At 42.4% G+C, this 19241-nt stretch overlaps 1 protein-coding gene across 1 annotated transcript in view; it reads right to left on the bottom strand.

Annotated features, from left to right (window-relative positions):
• LOC141003261 (uncharacterized) overlaps positions 1 to 19241 on the bottom strand; it is a 149610-nt gene that overhangs the window by 66786 nt on the left and 63583 nt on the right. The window contains exon 3 of the mRNA XM_073474569.1: positions 1231 to 1275. Coding sequence (XP_073330670.1) covers positions 1231 to 1275 — 45 coding nt within the window. The remainder of the gene's footprint in view (positions 1 to 1230; positions 1276 to 19241) is intronic.

Genomic DNA, 19241 nt, shown 5'->3' with positions numbered 1-19241 from the left:
TCACCTCAAAAACGGCTACAGATGATCTGACTTCCTGTGGAAAATAGCCAGCTTTGGTCATCAAAAAAACAGCTGGAAATGTACCCTCGGTACCTTTTCCCTCCACCTCCAGATGCGAAAGTCAGCTAATAAGCATAAAATGTGATCGTGACATGCCACGTTTGGTACGAATGTCAAACTCGGACATATCTGTGGTTTGCAGAAACGGTAACGGCTAACATATCCTGGTGACTGGGCTGAAATACAACCCTGATTCCAAAAAAGCTGTGTAAAACGTAAAAAAATGATGGCTCACATCCTGTTTTATGTAAGTTTTACAAAGCGTCCCATCTTTTTTTTTTCCTGTGACTTTAAGAAGAAGTGGCTGAGATCTGGTGGTGTTTTTCCTCCCCTCACAGACGCACTGTTTGTTTCTCAGGCCGTGAAACCAAACCGCTCCCTTATTACTCTTCCTCGCTTCAAATTGTGACCTCGCTTCGCCCTGTCTCTCTAATTTTTTTTTTTTTTACAAGGGCAGTACTTTGGTTCCAAAGCGTGGGCCTCGCTCTGCTGCACTGCGCTCCTCGGCGCAGGAACGACGGCACGCTCAAGAGCCTATTATCGCTTTCGCTATCAGGTGAGGCGAGTGTGGACGCGGCTCCCTGCCAAGTACATGCTCTAGCTGTGGATTCAATTTGTGGCAACACCCTGCGAGAGTGTCGCTGCACAACATGTCCCTCTCCTAGGTGCCCGAGGCCTCGCCTTGGCCTGACTTTGTTGAGTCAGCTCGGGATAAAGTGTGTGGGAGGAGGGAGGGGAGATCCTTAAAGCGTTACGACAACTTGTTGCTGCATTTTTAGAGGATAAGCAAGCTTTTATATATACACTGAATCTGACTGCATCATGTCTGGGATCAGCTAAAGAGGGTTAGAGTGTCTCAGAATTCAGATGTTGGGGCTTCTGCAAGTTGGTGCATCACTCCTACTTTCCAAAGCTGCACTGTCCCCCAGTTTTACTGTGAAAATCTAGTGTTTCTATAGCGACTGAAGCTGAAACAATCCAAGTGAACACCGAAAACCACCAGGCCACAAATTACACATCTATAACCTATTTTGGCCTCCCAAGATATACAGTGTACTTTTACATGATTGCAAGTGCAGTATGATTTGCTGATGTCCTGCTGAATTATTCCTCGAACGTTCCTGGATTGAAACTTCAGTGATTTTGTGACACACACACCAATGTACATACCAGGTTCTCCATTGCGGCCTCTTCTTCCTCTCTTACCCGGAGGTCCTGCAAAAAAAAGAAGAATTTAATACATTTTAGTCAGTAATTTGATTGTCTTTTTGTTTGTGTAAGTTTCATATTCTTCAAGTCAAGCCACCCTGCAGCGGGGTGAAGAAGAGCCACTGAAAAGTATTGCCTTTGGACGACAAACACCTGAAAATCTCCAGGTTTATTAAGGATTTAGGCTCTGTTTATGCATAAGCCGAGGTGGAAAAAGGAAACACACACCGTCTCGCCGCAAAAACGCTCCTCATGCTGACATCCCTGTTTCTTTTCCCTCTTTTTCTCGTTTTCCTTTCAGCACGGATGCCCTGGCTTGTAATTTGTTTACCGAGACAGTGTTTTCCTGTTTGCCATTTCCCTGTCAACACTATCAATCTGCGAAAGCTCAGCTGGAGGAGTAAAACAATTACACGCTTTGTCAGGCTTTACATGTCGAAGACCTGACAGGGTCGTATTGTATGAAGGTAAGTTCTCAGTTTGGAAATTGGGAGCATCTTCCCCAAAACGACCTCTTCCCTGCAGCTATACAGTACATGTAGTCTTTCCCCGGCAGCTGGAAACGCATTTTCAGGCATTTTGTTTGCTCTCTGGCAAAAAAAACGTCACAATCTAGTCAAAGGGGGAGGAACAGTCTTCCTCTGTTTGGTTTTGCATCGCAGAAAATATCCAGATCTCATTTCAGGCAGCAACAATGCTGTGAAGACTTATTATGCAAATCTTTTTGAAAACACTTTTGACCCCGCAGACCGCCGAAGAAGAGAGTTTTTGTCGTCATGTTAGAGTCGAGATAATTACAGTCATGTAATGGGCTTGGTGAAAGTTTTTGAACACAGCGCACAGCTTGACATTAATTGCCTGGGTGTCAAAAGTTGCTTCAAGTGATCACTCTGTGACACTGGCTTCTTTTCAGCGGCTAAAAAACAGGACTGAATGTTACAAAACAACCGTGTAATTGCTAAATAACGAAACCTGATCTGACCTCCACCAACCAGCAGCCGGTACAAATAAGTATTTTTATGTTTCAGCATGTCGTCCGATCAACCTTCCTTCAGTCTCTCTACACTCAGTGAACGCATCCCTCCATAAGGACGAGGAATAAAAAGGAACAAAGCATAAACAATGTCTTTTTATGTAGCATATGACTGATTTAGGACACTCCAGATGTGTTGCTGGGGCGCAAAATGAAGGATTACGTTGCACAACTCTTTGTATGATGCTTAGTCCCTAATTTGATCCCACTGTTTGGCTCCACTTCAGCCTCCAACTCTGCTCCTTTTGGACATTTTCCAGGATAATGTCAGGCGCTGCCAGTGAAGGGTCCAGGCACAGTTTAAAGTATGTAACCACAGGTGGAGATTGACTCTCACTTTACTACAGCTCACATCAACCCCGGTTTCTCCATACGTTTGTTTTTTAAGCTTTTAAAAGAAACAGAAGGGAGTTTACTGCACTTGGCAGCCACTTCATTATTACTCACTTTGAATTGACACTTGACACCTCGGAGAGGAATATTTCTGTGCTAGGATTCGACATCCGAATGATTTCGGTGGTATATTTTTGACAGCTGCTGAGAAAACACTCTGCACATGGGAGTTGGTGATCCAGACAAATAGCCTCCATTATTTTCAGATATCTTCAAGATTCACAATATTCATCTTGATTTTTTTTTTTCATTCTGATTATAGTATGTAAGGAGAGATTCACGTACGGCACAATTGTACGAGCAGCATGAAAAAGAAATGCTATGACATTTAAAGTAAACAAGTAAAGTGAAAGAGTAACTCGACAAAGTCCATCAGGACCAGTCAGAACGGGTTTACACATGTTTTAAATCAATTAAGACAATAAAGGGAACAAGTATTGTAAAGCCGCTGGTCATAAATGAGATGACGAGAAATCTTGAGCTGGAAAACATCATTCTTATTTTCTCAGTACGGTCATGGAACAGCGACTTCAGAAAAAAATAAATGTGGCAGGGAATTTCATGATGAGGGTCAACGACGATGAACAATCTGTTGAAAACTCTTCAACAGCTCTTAAGTCTGAGCGTGAAATAAATAAATCAAAGTGAACTCGATGTTCGTTCAGATGTTTGGTCAGACAGAGTTTTTGGTCAGACATAACAAAACGAACCCTGTGGTGTTGTGTTTTGTGTTTCTTCATTGGGTTATTGGGTGGATTTTGGAGAGGGCGCAGCAGAAAGCAACTTTACAATGCGGGACCAGAGAGAGAAGGCATCAAAACAAGTGCTGTCTGTCTGTCTTGGTGGCAATGTTGTCTGTCGACTCCTAACTTAGGTCCAGATTCAGACACAAAATGCGGAATTAAAGACGTCTGACGAGACGTTTCAGGAGCAGTGTTTTCTGTGGGAGAGAGGAGCTTCTGTTGGTGCGGACTTTTTTTACCTTTCAAGAGCTTTTACATGCGCAAGAACATATACAACACGCTGAAAAAGAGGAAAAAACAAAAAAAGCATAATAGGTCTTCCATTAGCAGCCGCATACAACAAACCCCTAACTCTGTTGTGTGACAGTCAAGTGCACAAGATAACAATGGGAAGTAGCGGGGTCCTATTTCTAATTAAAAAATCAAATCAGTGCACTCACGTACTTGCCGATACCAATTTTAGTATGTTCAGCAAACAAAGACGTGGCTACTGAAATTTAACTGCGTTAAAAATCCAAATAAAATAAGTACATCAGTGGTTACATCCAAAGTTATAAATTAAATTAAATCACACAAAAGTTGACACATTGCTCCAATACAACGAGCCATACAACTTTTCAAATGCCGTCGTTGTATCTGTTTATACGATGGTAACAGATTGCGATCTGAATGGCACCAATAAGCTGTAAGAGCAGCATGAAAGCATCAGCACAAAGCTTTCAAGTCTCGCCCACTTATTTATTTTCTGTTTTTACAGATCTATTCAAACAATATGAGATTTTTACAATCCCACAGAATGAATTTGTCCAGCATACTGTTAGCTGTAGTCATTTGAATGCCATTTGGAAGAACAAAATGTAATTGGCAGTATTGGGAAACATGCTGTTTTCAAGCCATGGCTGTATTGTTTTTGAATACTTTTGCTCATGTTGTTCATTACAACACTATTTCAAGGTTACGCATTGCTTGACATAATAAACTTTGTGTTTATACTTCATGCATTTGGGACAAAACTGGATTTTACCACGACCCATCATCCATAAAATATTGATTGGCCCAGAACAGTTAACAGAGCTGCACCTCTGCTTCTATTTCTCTTTTCCCTCCAAATCAATCAGTTTTAAGTGAACCAGCCCCGGACTGACTCATTTACAATACCAGCATTGTTTCAGAGCTTGATATACATAATCAGACCACTCAATGCTTTGCTCACAAAGTAGTGCAGCTATTCCTCAAGATGAAAGTTGTGCCAAAAATAGCAAACTGGGTACCAGCTCCAACCTCCACAGTAAATCAGGTTTGAAGAGACTTGGCTGTAGACTTCTGAGCAAACCCACTTGCACCTTTCTGGGTAAAGTGGATAAAGTCAGATGTTTTCTGCAAGTGAGATTTAAAATCATATAGTTCGCATTGTCCCATGTTAAACTGTTATCAGTTGGAAAAGCCAAACTTGTCTCCTCTTTGTGAAAAATGAATTCAAATAATCAGAATAAGAAGGCCGCTATATGTACTTTGGTTTTTTGTTATTTGTGTATATTAAGGGATACAGTACTGCAGTGTGTCTCAAGTCTCACATTGTTAATATAAAAAGGTTGCACTTTCTAACGGCCATGCAACAAACACCTGCTTATTTAGATCAGCTTCTTCGTGCAAGACCTCAGGATTTCATGTTTGATTCGTTACACATTTTCCACGGCTAATTTCAAAACTACTTCACCTCCCTCGTCATGCTAAATTGTAAACAACCAGCCTATTTCATGGATACCAAAAGCGGCAAATGCCGACCTAACTGTTTATATACATGAGTCATAAAAATACGTCCATCATGAGTGTTTGAAGAGAAATGTCATAGCAGAACAATACTTCCAGTGCCAACATTTTCAGAGACTGATGGTTGTTTGGTTCGGTTATGGTGAATTTTATGCCAAGGGTGTAAGGTGCACCAAAGACCAAAAGTATCTTTGAAAGGTTTGGTTCTTAAAAGGCCTCACTGAACTATTTTCTTTTGTTTATTGCTTTATAATCAGACTTTGCTTTCAATTGGCAGTTTGAAATGTATCCTGTTTGACAACGGTTTTCTCATTATTGTCAGGTTCCATCATGATGTAATGGTAATGTCTGTTTTCCTATTGTGCTGGCAAACAGCTGATTAACTTTGGAAACTCATTTAAAACATTCTTAAAGCAGCTACAAGTACTTAAATCTTTTGTTGATTCTGGCGCCCCCTGTGGACATAAGATGTCTGAGCACCACAGCAGTGCCATACAACCAGACTACTGACATGGGGTTGTACTTGGTCTCCGGTGGTGTTTGGGTGGATGGTGCGTGTCAAAGTTTCATCCACATGAATGCCAGGACCCAAGCAGAGCATTGCATTATAACAAGATGATGAATGTTAATAACTTCACCTGTCAGGGATTTTAATGTTGTGGCTCATTGGTGCACTGGGCTTTTTCAAGGTGGCGCCCAACCGGGTTCAGAACTTGGAGCTTGGAGTGTGGTTGATGAAAATATTCAGAGTATTTCTCAAGAAAAATCGGATGATCAATGTCTTTAAGAGTGTTCCAAGGATTTAGGAAGATTTAGTCAAAACAGATTTTAATATAGTCCATTTAATCCCACAACATGGATGGATGAGTTTATTAAACCTGGCAACACTCGAGTATCCAGGTCAACGGAGCTAAAGCTACACAAAAGCTGGCTTTCTACTGTACAATCATTTGTTACTTTACAAGTACATTTTTGTGGAAACGTCTGGCAAAGAGGACAACAATTTTGATCCAAGATCCTTATTACTATGCATGACAGTGAATAAATCAATACATATAATGCTAATTCATGGAACACTGGGTCCACTGTCCAAGGGAAAAAAATGGAAATTGAACCACAATTTTACAATCAGTCTCATCCATGAATGTCACTCTTCCTCTTCGAGGTTCAAGCGTATTGTTGTCAAAATATGAACTGCAAAACCAGCAGCTAACACAGAAAGCTTCGTCAGCACAATAACTATGGGATACGTGCACTTTTTCAATGGAAGTTTAGAAAATAAAGTAAAAATTTTCAATTTTATTCCCCTTGAGAAACTTAGAACTGCGCTGTAAAACTTAACGGACAAGACTGAAGATTACTTTTAAATGCTGATAGTTCATAAGGAAGTTCAGTGGTTCACAACCTTGTAGGGCTACCTCAACAACTGGTTATCCATTACCTTCACCTAACTATTTGAACTGTGTATCCATTACCATTACTTTAGGACTGAATCAGAAAAAGTGTGGTGTGAGTGTGGTGTTCTGAGGTACCAGGCTCGCTTCGAAAAGCGTTTGTCCTTACTGATTAAGATAACTGTTGTATAACACTTGGTGTTCAGGTGTTTCAGTGGACCAATTAACTGCAGATGTACACCCTGGGGATAAAAGTCCTCTTGGCTCGACAGCATTACAATGGATTTATTTTCCTCCATACACACTAAAAAGTTGTGTGCTCCTGACTTTCCTCATTAGTACATGAACAGTTAATTAAACTACTCTACGTCTGAGACCTTTGTGGTGATAAAAGTTCAACTTTAAGTTAAACTGCATCCATGTGTCTCCAGTGAGAATGCCCAACTTTAGGAAGTCGAACACAGTCAACAGATAACAGCACAATGAGATGAAGATCTGGACTGTGTCTCCGCCAGCTCCAAGCTCCTCTTGAGGTCATCAGTCATGGGTATTGTTGAGAGAAATGGGAAATAGGAAAGTCCCTTGAACTTGTGACCCACCAACCTGGCTCCGGCGAGGAAGTCCTTGTGGTACTCCGGCTGACCCTCTTAACTACTTTCACTAATCCCTTAACTTCCTCAAACCTTTTCAATTTAAGAGAGATGAGAACACAGCAAGCGGAACAAAGAGCTTCTTTTCAAATAACAAGTTGTCAGGCCCACGGACGTCTCCAGGACCTTAAATGCTGGTACTTAAATTACCATATCGCTCTCCAAATGTTAGCAGCATGACCGATGGATTCTGCTGCTCTAAAGTTAGTTCACTCGACCCTGTTAGGCTCTATGTGCTTATTTGCCACACGAAATGAACACAATCTATTTAAAAGCTGTCACAACTTTGGAGGAGGTCAACTGAAGGTTGTCTAAAGTCGCACAAAAGGACCCGTAACATAAACTTCACCTCCGGTAGGATTTACAATGCAAACATATCATATACTACTGTATGTCGGGGTTCACTTGAAGTCAGCTTCACATTGTGCCGATGGAAGTTCAACTCCTGGAAATCAGAAGAGAGTCTCCACATTCCTGCAATATGATACAGGGAGCAGACTACAGCATGGTTAGCATATAATGTTAAGCCATTTCAAAGAGCAACCCTATTATCAACCTTGTTTAACGGCAGCGGTTCTTTAACAGCCGTGCTGTTTGGATTATTTTTCTTGCAAGTTGTTTTGCAATACTGACTTGTATAATAGCTTCGTAACCCGTTTAGAGAGTGCTAAGCTACTAGCCTATAGCGCTAAATCAAAACGTCTTTGAGTTATAACGTACTCTGGAGGGTTTTTTTGGCAACGCAATAGAAACACCAAAACCTGCAGAAGAATCCGGGGGCCTATTTTAACTTCCCCAAGACCCACATTTCAATCCCAACTTGACCGAGAAAAACAATGTTCGAAAGGATATTGCACATTATTCCTTGATTCTGTGGCATATGTCTTCATTATCCTTATTTCCAACTGCACTTCGCTCCAATGCCACCATTTCCTGAATAAATATGATGATTATAGCCATTTCCTAAATAATTCTTCGCAATTACATCTAATCTGTTGCCCAGAAAAGAGGCCATTGTGTCTGACTTTTACATTTACCCTTTGTACTCTTCTGGTGCACTTATTTTGTCACCACATAATATCTCAGCGCACACACACACCCACACACACACATACACTGCATCTACCCAGTTTAAATTTTTCATTTTTTGTGTGAATACAATGCTTTCTTAAACAACATCTTTGTCTTTCCCTATAAAAAATGCATTGTTACATGAAGATCGACATGTGTTTACTTTGCTACTCAAGAGAGTATGATTGGTTAGCTGGAAATTTACAGTTTGATTTATACAACAGCCGGTAAAGCAAGACATCTCACTGATTAGGGGGCTGAATTAAATCTCACAAACAGTCATGAGGGGTAATGAACAGTGACGCCTGCTCCGCAAACTCTCATGAAACTCGGTTCTGCAGTTTTCAATTACAAGACATCGTGAAAACACGAAGTTCTGATAAACTCGAGAGTCCGTGCCAGAGTTGTTATCATTATGTTAAAGCTGAAACTAATCCACAGTACCAAAAGGGCACTTGTAAATGTCAGATAGTCCCAAGACATCACCCAACAGGAATCTGAAAGTAATTACATGAAGCAGCATTCATTACGACGCAGAGAGCAGCGACTGATTAAAAAAAAGTTAATGATGCATACTTCTTTCTGCCGCATGTGCGCTCAGTAGTGGTCAGAGGACGTTATCGACTTGAGATGAATTCATTTCTCCGCCCATCCCTGATGGATATGGCAATTTTGTGCCTGTGTGTGTTGGTTGGGTCCTGACGCCGTGTTTGTCCAGATGCCAGTTATCAGTTCATTAAACCGCGAGTCAATCCATTACAGGATGTGAGGAATCTGACTGTCGCTGCAGGCTCCATTAACACTGCATCAGGCAGATTGAAACTGGTATTTAAAATGCACCTTTCTCTCCCCGCACCGCCACAGTAAAACAGACTTGCCCTGCGTTCCACTAATTGCTGACAAAGTAACTGTTTTTGTACCTGAGAGTCTCTGCATTGATTGAGTAGTCACAGTCCTGCAGCAGTTTTACACCTTACACCGAAACAAAGACACGCTCTCGCTTATACACATACAGCACACTGTTTAAGGGACTTAAAATCATTACAGAACAAGCAGCTCTTCTCTGGTTCTTTGTCAAACACACACACACACACTCAATCGCAGAAGACAAATGACATGAATACGACTATGGCTGGCAGGCATGCATGGATCATCTACGCTTTTGCTCTGGTTCAGTGTCAAGGCTGGAACGCTCCTGAGGAGGAAGCAGGGCCTTTGAGAGAGCCTTTTCATCACCTTCGGAGATCAATGTGTTTTCCTCTGGCAACAGGCTGAGTGCTGGGATACTTGAGACCCACCCTGTGCGCTACACACTGCAATTATCCTCCCCGCAGTACTGACTGCGGTTGTGATGGAAGCAGAACACACTCCCTGATGAGGGGAGGTCAGTAATAAGCCAATCGATTGGCTCAGTCCCATCACTTTATGCTGCGAGTTAAATTGGCACAGGCGGCCATCCTGATGGCTCTATCAGAAACCTTCGCTGCAGGCCGAGGACATTTCTTTTATAACAACCTGCGTTCGCATGAGAGGGAGTGTTTGGGTGACTTTATCATCTTATCTAGAATAATCCAACCATTTCATGTCTTGAAAATGAAAAAGGGAAACACTAGGATGAGCCCAGCTTGGCTTGGCCAGGCTTAAGCGTAATCCACAGTGGAAATTAATGGTTTCTTTTGAGTGTTAACCAAGTTAGATCTTGGCATAGTCTCTCTGCGTTCACAGTGGCTTAAGAACCCACCAGATAAATGAAACATAATTTAATTGTCATGACAAACTGGCCACCTGAAGCCAAGAGTCTGGTCACCTTGCGTTGAACTATATCGTCTTCCACCTGTGCTCCAAGAGAACCGCTAGGTGTTGGAAGCATGTTGGCAGAGAGAGGAACAGAAACATGAGCAACCAATAGCTGAAGGGCTTCACATAGGCGCAGTGTGTGGAATATGATTTGTGCAGGCAGAAGTATTACCAAGGCTGAGAGTTAATTAATCCACTCAGCATGTGCATGCAGAGGATAAGCAACCTCAGCCCAACCTAGCGAACATTGATTAGCTGCAGTCAGTCAGTGACTGATTTAAGCTTCTGACCTGAGTACTCTGGTAGACAAGGTTGTCAATCAATATCCCTAATTAGACCTTGAAATACTGAGATGTAGAGGCCAGCAAATAAACCTACATGTTCGAAAAAGAATATTTTTGAAACACTCTCAATTTAATGCCGATTTCTCTGTTTGACCTACATAAGAAAATGAGACCATAAGCGAGAATATTGGCTATTTCTACACAGTTATTATATTTATTCTTAACGTCTGTCACCAGGTCAGATTCCAACTTACGAATAAGTCAATATTCAAACTAAAGGGGCAATATGTGAGAAATTTAGCTAAAAACATAAATCAACCAACATTACATTACGATGTCTATGTACTGAAGTTAGCATGCTAACCAGCTAGCCCTTACCCGTCCCCCTCCGAAGCTCCTGTGCTAGTGGTGTAAACACTAACACTCCCCTGGTCCCAAACTCCCAGTCTGAACTGCTAGCTGCACAGCTAACTGAGCTAACTAGCTAACTCTGTTGATATGCTGCCCCCCCAGTTCGCCTTTAACTGTGCCTGTGCATGCACGTGCACCCATCATGGTGCACTCTGGCACTTACTAAATTTAGTAGTTACTACAAGATGACCTAATTTGATCTTTCAGGATGGTGGAGTCCTGATTCATCCTTTTCATGAAAGTGAGGACAGATGGACACATGGCAAAATGACTCCATCCTGGGCATCAGCCAATAGATGCTTTCAAAGCCTACCCAGGGTGTGTTTGGTGGACATTGCACCAGGGATACCGATGGCGACATGCGTAGTATCACATAGACCCATGCCTTCTTCTGTGAGTTGCAGAAATAGTTGTAAAAGCATTTCTGCTCGCTGGAAGAAATTGTCAGCCGGGATGCCAGAAGGCAAATGGGACATACAGTGCATGATTAGCATCAAATGATCCCTCTCTTGTTCGAGTTCAAATGAAATACTTTATCTGTGTTTAAGACTTCTGCGGCTATTGGATGTCACATTGAAATCATGTGTAATCCTATACCTGCTGCTAACGGATGACATGGCTGCTGGCTGACCTTACCGTCACCGGGGACGTGTGAGCCAGTATGCGCGGTGTGCGTATGTGTCTGTGGTGCGTCTGTGGATGGATTTAGAGACGCGGGGCAATATAAGGTTGACCGCAGGGCCCCCGAACCGCTCAAGGACAGTCATCGCCGTTCGTCAGCCGAGATGAAGTCACTGGAGAAAAGCCAACTGCGCTCAAGTCAAAAATGTTATTACGCTCCTCAGCTATTTTAATAGACTGGCATTAACTGTCCACTAATACAGTGGGTGCAACTAATATAACAATCTGGTACATCTTTGGGACTACGCAGCACAAATACCATGCATCATTACGTTTCTAGAGTATTTTACTGGTGCTATGCAATGTTTACATGCTGCTAATTCATATACTTTCCCACGATGTATCCAATATAAATATTATGTGTTGTTCAAAATCCATCTTTCACAAAAACAGGCCTTTCGCCACCTTTAAGTAAATCAAATCTTCAGTAAGTCTTGCTGCAGTTCACCCCAAAAAAAAAAACATACTTATATCTGACTTCAATACAGCAAAAAACTAACAATAAACTTCAACTCTTGTGGTATCTAGCAATACAAAATTGTTTTGCTTTATTCGCCTTCACTCCAACACAATGAATGGGATTCATTTTCAGGTGCGAGAAGCGGCAGATTATTTTAGCACTCAGGGTTAGTGGAAAAGACATTTTGCTGTTGAAGTTTTAAAGGCCCTACCACCTATTTTCTCAATCAGCTGCCAAAGTCAGAACAATTTTGGTTTTTGGTTACTTGCCCGGTTGAGGGATTTCTGTCTGCGCTGTATTTTGTCTCAGCTTCACTCTCTGGTTGAGAGCGGACGCTGCTCAGCCGGGTAAAGACGACGTCAGATATCTCCGTGCAACCTTTTCGTCATTTACATGTAAGTGTCTGAATACTGAGTGTGATATGTCTGCTCTCAAAAAACTCTACAATGAAATGGGAAAAAAAGAGCATCCATGGCATGAACACTATGTTCTGCAAACCCACAAACTTTTCCACCTCCATCGTATCAGGGTGGAGGTAGAAATGGATGGATATCTCATCATAAAACAACAAAAGATCTGCATGCCCAGATACCAACTGACCTTTAATCTAGACTAATACTGTATGGCATGTCACATTGGCTAACCTGCAGTTTCACTGAGGTTTCCTTCCCCTTTGATCAGCCCTCTAAGCTCGTGAGCACGATATTGTTCTTCTCTACTCTGCTGTATTTTATCCTGCAGCTCCCAAGGGCTTCACTTTCACTATCTTTCAAGTTATCAGCCAGCCTTGGTGGTCTGAGGCTGGTGTTTACTTGAGCATTGCACGGCCCATGTTGGATTATTCCTGCAACAGTTTGAGCACGCAAGCGTGACGGGTACGGGCTCTTATGTCATAGATACCCTATCTTGTCAGCAGCAGAGGAAAACGTATGATAGAGAGGCTGTGATGAGGAGGAGGGGGCGGAAGAGAAGCTGGGAGGGTGATCTCTTAGTAGAATAGAGGGATGAAAGATTTAAGAGCAAAGTGGAAAGTCTAGAGTCTGGAGCGGAGTGTTTTCTGAGTCCGCTGCGTGAAGTTGTTGAATTCACTGTTCACATAAAACTCCTCAGTCAAGGGCCGATGTCACGGTTGTTACGCTCCGGCAATGTACATTGAACATTAAATGACAGCAAAGGGATCTTTGTAATTAAAATGTGAAACTCCAGAGTTTCATCAAAATGAAAACGCTCCACTGAACTCTCAAAACTGCCCGCACGAAAGACGAGTGCCAATTTAGCCCTCTGCTGGGCACAGAATGTGAAAAATACAATCCAATATTAACATCAGCACTCCAGCCAATCAGAGAATAATGGTGCAGTCAGTCAAATCAGCTATGGTGTTATCTCTAACCATAGACTTCAGCCTAGGAAGGCAGCCAGGCCTGTTGGTTGCTGACATACTGAGATGGAGGCTGATGCTCCGGTAGGACAGGTAGGTGTCCGGTTACCAGAAGCAGCATCTGGATATCAAAACAGCTAATCGCCTGACTCTCACGAAAACCTATATAACATGCACGGTTGGTGAAAGTGCCTGCAGGATAAATGGGCTTTCTCCTGTGTACGTCTGCATGCACATGTTTAAAATGCATCAGATATTTTGTTTCACCAATCCCTGAGGGAGACCGAAGAAGACAACCTGACAGAATTTCATGACTTCCCTGAATGCCCTGAATAAACTCCAAAGACAAGCGCAGATGAGCTCTGTGAGAAGGCTGAATGTTTTTAAGTGTCTCACGGCCCTTCGTGAGTCCTGTGCGTAAACCAAAATAAAGTGTCATCGTCGGGCTGTCAGCCAGCTCCAAGTTGCTTTTTTCCCAGCCCAGGAAACCCCTCTGCAAGGCATCTGTCCTCCCGTTTCCAGAAGACGTTCCCAAACCAACAAAGCCAGAATTAAACACTCTTATTAGAAATTATTACAGACCACAAAATATGATAATCTTGCCACTGTGGACTATGGAAAATAGACACATTAAGAACACAAAACATGCAGCTAGAGCACAATTCTGAGTGGAAATGAGTTGGTAGGCGAAGCCAAAAAAACCCTTGCAAATGAACAAGGCTCCTGTTTTTCTAACCTCACTCAATCTTTCCTTCTCTGCCACACACATACACAAACCGCTGTACCTTCTCTTACTTTTGTGAGCCATTAATTCAGCTTAATGAGCGCAATCTTTTCACAAAGCAATCACAGTCCCGAGCAGGACTTTCCTCCGGATCTGAGTCGCAGCCCACAACAAGCTTTGTATACACCTTGTTCACTTTTACTGCAGCACATGGTGTAAAAGCAATTTTCTGCATATAGTCAGGGGAGCCTTATAAAGAGGAATAAAAGTTTATTCACTCCTCTTACCTTGTTTCAGAGGAAACATTTATACACCTAATTGTTAGATGGAAATTGCACAATATCCCACACACATACTGTCAAAGCTCCAACTATGAAAGTCTCCCTCTTATTCAAAATTGCTGCTGTTAAAAGGAATAGCTCTGCATGCGGGGAAATATGCTTTTTTAAAAGGTACAGCCTGCAGCTGCTAAGCTTGGCATAGAGGCAAACTGCTTTCCTGGCTCTGTCCAGAGTTTAAGAAATCCACCTCCCAGCATCTCTAAAGTATAAAAGGTATCGCTATTGACTTTATGGAGTCTCTGCTAGCCGAGCATAGCAACGTGAAGGTGACAACAAGACTACAGAGGGTCACTGCACCAGGACAAGAAAAAGCCGGATAGCACGTCCCTGAACAAACACAAAATGTAGCATGGTAATCAGTGAATTGTAGAGGTGCTACAGTAAGAGGCAGATTGTTCAAGCTAGCTGTTTTGCCCTGCTGTATGCTAACCCAAGCTAATCGCCCGCCGGTTAAAGTCCCGCCATTACTCTCCTGGTGAGGAGTCAGTACCACTAGCTGCACGGCTAACGGCAGCTACAGTTAGCAGCAGTTAGCAGTGATATGCTGCCCACTATTTGTTTTAAGTGTGAATCTGACAGGTGGCCAGTTCTTACATATTGCACTTTCAAACACTTGATTGAAATCCCTCTCCTAATTAAATCACACTCACATACTGACATCATTGTACCTTTTAATAGCGGATATGTGAGTCATATCAATTGTTTGACTGAGTCTCAGCAAGAGAGAAAGTGCATGTAAGTCAAACAGACTGTGAACAATGGCGTCGGCTGCTTTTATGCTCTGAGAAACATCAAACGCAGGGCACACACCACCATGACAATATGATCAAAACATTTGGAAAGCTTAACGTAGAATGAGGAAAAGCATTAGCGTAATTGTATTAACCAAAATATTTGGTACTAAATAAGATTGTTAGATATTGAAGTGATGGCATCATGCCTCACATGCATCATACGTGACACCCCAGGGGCTGGAGGACTCAGGCTGCCAGACACGGTAACACAATGCCACATGAGGAAAAAACTGGAGGAGATTTTTCCCGATCCCTTGATGTTCCACAGAAAAGACAACAAAGAGTGTTTTGAAAGCGTTCTGGCAAAGTACCTCTGCATCATGTTTCCTCCCCGAGTGTCAGTCAAACTGACCAAGTCAAAGGTCACGGAGGGGGGAGGAGTGGGGCTCATCCTCTTGGGACGTTTTCTAATCCTGACCTGTAGTTTCAGGTGGTTGGAGGGCTGCGGTAAAGCTGGCAGTGGGGCCCCTGCTCATCAGTACACATTGTTCTTATTACAGGTTTGATCCTGAAGGACTTTTAACAAAAAAGCTGCGAACACCTCCGGCCAACTCCTCAGCTCTGAGCCATGCGAATAAACACTCTCCCTCTTCATATACATGTACTGTTATATATGTTTTACATATATGCAGCAGTTTTTTATAAATATTTAAGTAAGCGCTCCTCAGATTTTACAGGAGTTTTGGAGAAAAAGTGATAAAATGCAGGTTTGTGGCCAGAGGGCTGTCAGTTTAAATCCCCAGATCGTCTGTGAAAATACAGTATGTGTGGAGAAAGCAAACGACCAACACTCTCCCCTCCCGCTCTGACTAATTTCAAAGTTCCCCTGAGCGAAGCATTTGACCCCCGACTGCTCCAGCAGACCTCCTCAGGAGTCTGATAAAGGACTGTGGGTTTACTGGGCAGCTCGCAGGTGAGACCACAAAGCACGCTTTTGCTGACGAAGAGTCTTTGTGTCAGTGATATTCACCTCCCTCCACATTACAGCAATAGTTCAACATTATAGGAGATATAGGAATTAGTTTCTTGCCAAGTGTTATATGAGAAGATCAGTGCTACTTTTGTGTTTGTGTGACGCTAGCGTGAGCAGCCTAGCTTGGCATTAAGACTGAATTTAGAGTTATCTGAACAGTATTTGTAGTCTTGTATTTGTGACATAAGAAAATGTGTTGTTAAGGGAGAATCACAAACGTTTTGATACCAAAATTAGTGTGTATATGATGTTTTTTTTAAATGCAGGTAAACCGCCAATCTCTTGTGTCATGTAGGTCATCACAAACACGTCGGAAAAACAGGGAACACCTCATAGAAATGCATCGCTCCTGAAAAAGGGGAGAAAATTAGTGTGTCCGCCCAGGACGCCAATGAACAACCCTGACTACTGCAGAGTCATTTGACATGGCTCATTCAAACTGGAGACAAAAGCTACATGTTGGTGGGTGTTAGTGGGGTTTTTGTCCAGTGTGGTATAAAGCAACCTGGCTGCTGGCTGTAGCTGTAAACTTACATGACCAATGTATCAACCTTCTCATCTAACTCGGCATGAAAGTAAATAAGCATATTCCCCAAAATGTCAAGTCAATCCTTTCAGGAAATTGCATGAATAAGGAACAAGCTACAACTGCCACACTGTTGTTAGACGACCGGTTAATGAACACATGAAATACCACTTCCAAATGTTGGACTTCCATATTAACACATTTCCAGTAAAACAGGATGTTTGTACAGCACATAACATGAGCAGGGAGGGCAAGGTGAACCACGGTAAACATGGAAAGTGACTCACAAGTCCTGGAAGGGAGTCTGCGTGGTCATTAAGAGGCTTACTTGCATCCACAAATGAGACTTCAGTAGGAAGAGGACAAAAAGCATCAGAGTGCAGGATGTAGCCGGATGAAGGGAAGGAGTCAGTCTGTATTATGAACTACTCTAGGTGTACATCAGGACATGGAAAGTCGGCTACCATGAGAAAAGCACATTTTCACATTATTTGATCTCCACCCTTGCGGTTTTCCTTCACGGTTGCGTTTTACCCTGAAACAACTACATCCACTCTGGTAAACTGCAGCGTTTTAATGAGCTTGTGAATTAAACAGAGTTAAAGTTTAGGAGAGGGCGCACCTTATTTGGCACGCGGTCCAGCTGGCAGCCATAATGCACGATAGGCCGTTCGCAAATGAAAGCCAGTGCTGAATCAAAGAGGTTATGAGAAATCTGCAGACGTTTCAAATTAAGCTGGACAATCATCTCCTCTTACATCTCCTGTAATGAGAGAGATTATAGGAGATGAAGCCTCTGAATCTATTCTGTTCCACCATAAATCATAAGAAGACATGCAAGATTCAATTAGCCCTGCTCGCTTAACCTTGGCAGCACGGAAATTACACACCAGACCAAATACCCCGAGCTCAGTATGAGAGGTATTTACAAAAGGGACTCGAGGAGGTGGGCTGTACCAGTAAATGGCAAACAAACTAATAACCATGGCCGAAAAGAAAGGAGTCGAGATCGTTATTAGATAAACAGTGAACAAAACCAGCAGTGTGGCAGAGGATCTTTTGGTTAAATGGCTTATGTGCACAACCTGGATGCTATTTTCAGGCCACCCATTTGTTCCAGTCTGAGCCAAAGTGGAAATCCTTCAGCATACAATGCGGCTATTGAGTTCCTGGATGGGGCGGTGATAAAATCTATTCTTATTTAGAGCTTCACAAGGATCCAAGAACTCATTCTGTTATGGATTACCTTCATGGCATTACGAGACACACGACAGCAAGTCGTTTCTCCACTTAATCTGTTCAAATGCCGCATTTTTAATGCTCTGGATCGTTATTTCTCATCCAAATAAGCCTTTCATGTCTGCAGAGCATTTGAACATGTATGTTGCTGTCACCGTTCACCAAGTCTCTGTTTAATCAAACTACAAAGCGTTCTGGTTGCTTCATTAAAAGGCAGAACTGGGCCAGAGATGATGACATTGAGGAAACTTTTGGCCTTGAGAGAGAAACTTTTTCTGGGTGGAGATCAGATTTGGTTTTCTGACCAAATAAAGTGACAAGTACCGTAACTGGCATCTCCTTTGAGTCGCCTGCAGTTCCAATTTGGAGACGCTAACGAAAATGGGATTGGACAGCAGCGTATATGTACGGTCGCTTATTTACAGTAGAGGACCGCTGGAACATCAGCTAGACCACACACGTGACATGCAACGCTCTTTCCATATGAAGAAACTGAACTGAAAGCCATCTGCTTTGAGCATTTTAATGAAGACGGACACCTTCTGAGATGCCATGATGCAGACGATTCTTTTCAGTGTCTACTCTGAAGCGAGGGAATACATTCAGGCTACGGTTTGTCTTTCCTTCTATTAAAAAACTAGTGTTGTTTGACACACCCAACCTTTAAAGGTGCAATATGTAAGAATTTTAGTCTAAAACATGCAAAATCAACTAAAACTTCCTACAGAATGGGAATAAATAACAGTTTTAACTTTATGTCAAAGACGTCTATGTATTTGGTGGAAGAGATATCTACTGAAGTTAGCAGGCTAACCAGCTAGCCCCAGGCCTGAAAACCTCTTTCACAAACAACAAACACTCCCCTGGTAGTTCGACTAGCTACACAGCTTACTGAGCTAACAAGCTAAAAGTAGCTTCTGTCATGAAACAGAATACGGCTAGCAGCAGTTAGCAGTTACTCTGGTGATATGCTGCCCCTATTTTATTATCAACTGAAGTTAGTGCGCTAACCAGCTAGCCTCGGACCTGAAAGTTTCTCTGCTAGCAGTGTAAACACCAACACTCCCCTGGTAGTCCTGCTAGCTGAATGGCTAACTGAGCTAACAGGCTACATTCAGGGATGTATACGCAGAATAAAGTTAGCAGCAGTTGGCAGTTATTTTTGGTGCGATGCTGCTCCTATTTATTTCTAATTATGAACTCAAAAGGCGCCCGATTCTTATGTATTACACCTTTAAGTAGATTTAAGCACAAATTAAGAGAAGCCAAACTTATTCTTAATATTGGACTCTCTTACGGGAAAGGAGTGG

Source organism: Pagrus major, chromosome 10 (genome assembly GCF_040436345.1).
Source record: "Pagrus major chromosome 10, Pma_NU_1.0".
Lineage (NCBI taxonomy): Eukaryota > Metazoa > Chordata > Actinopteri > Spariformes > Sparidae > Pagrus > Pagrus major.
This window is presented reverse-complemented; position numbering and strand designations above follow the sequence as displayed.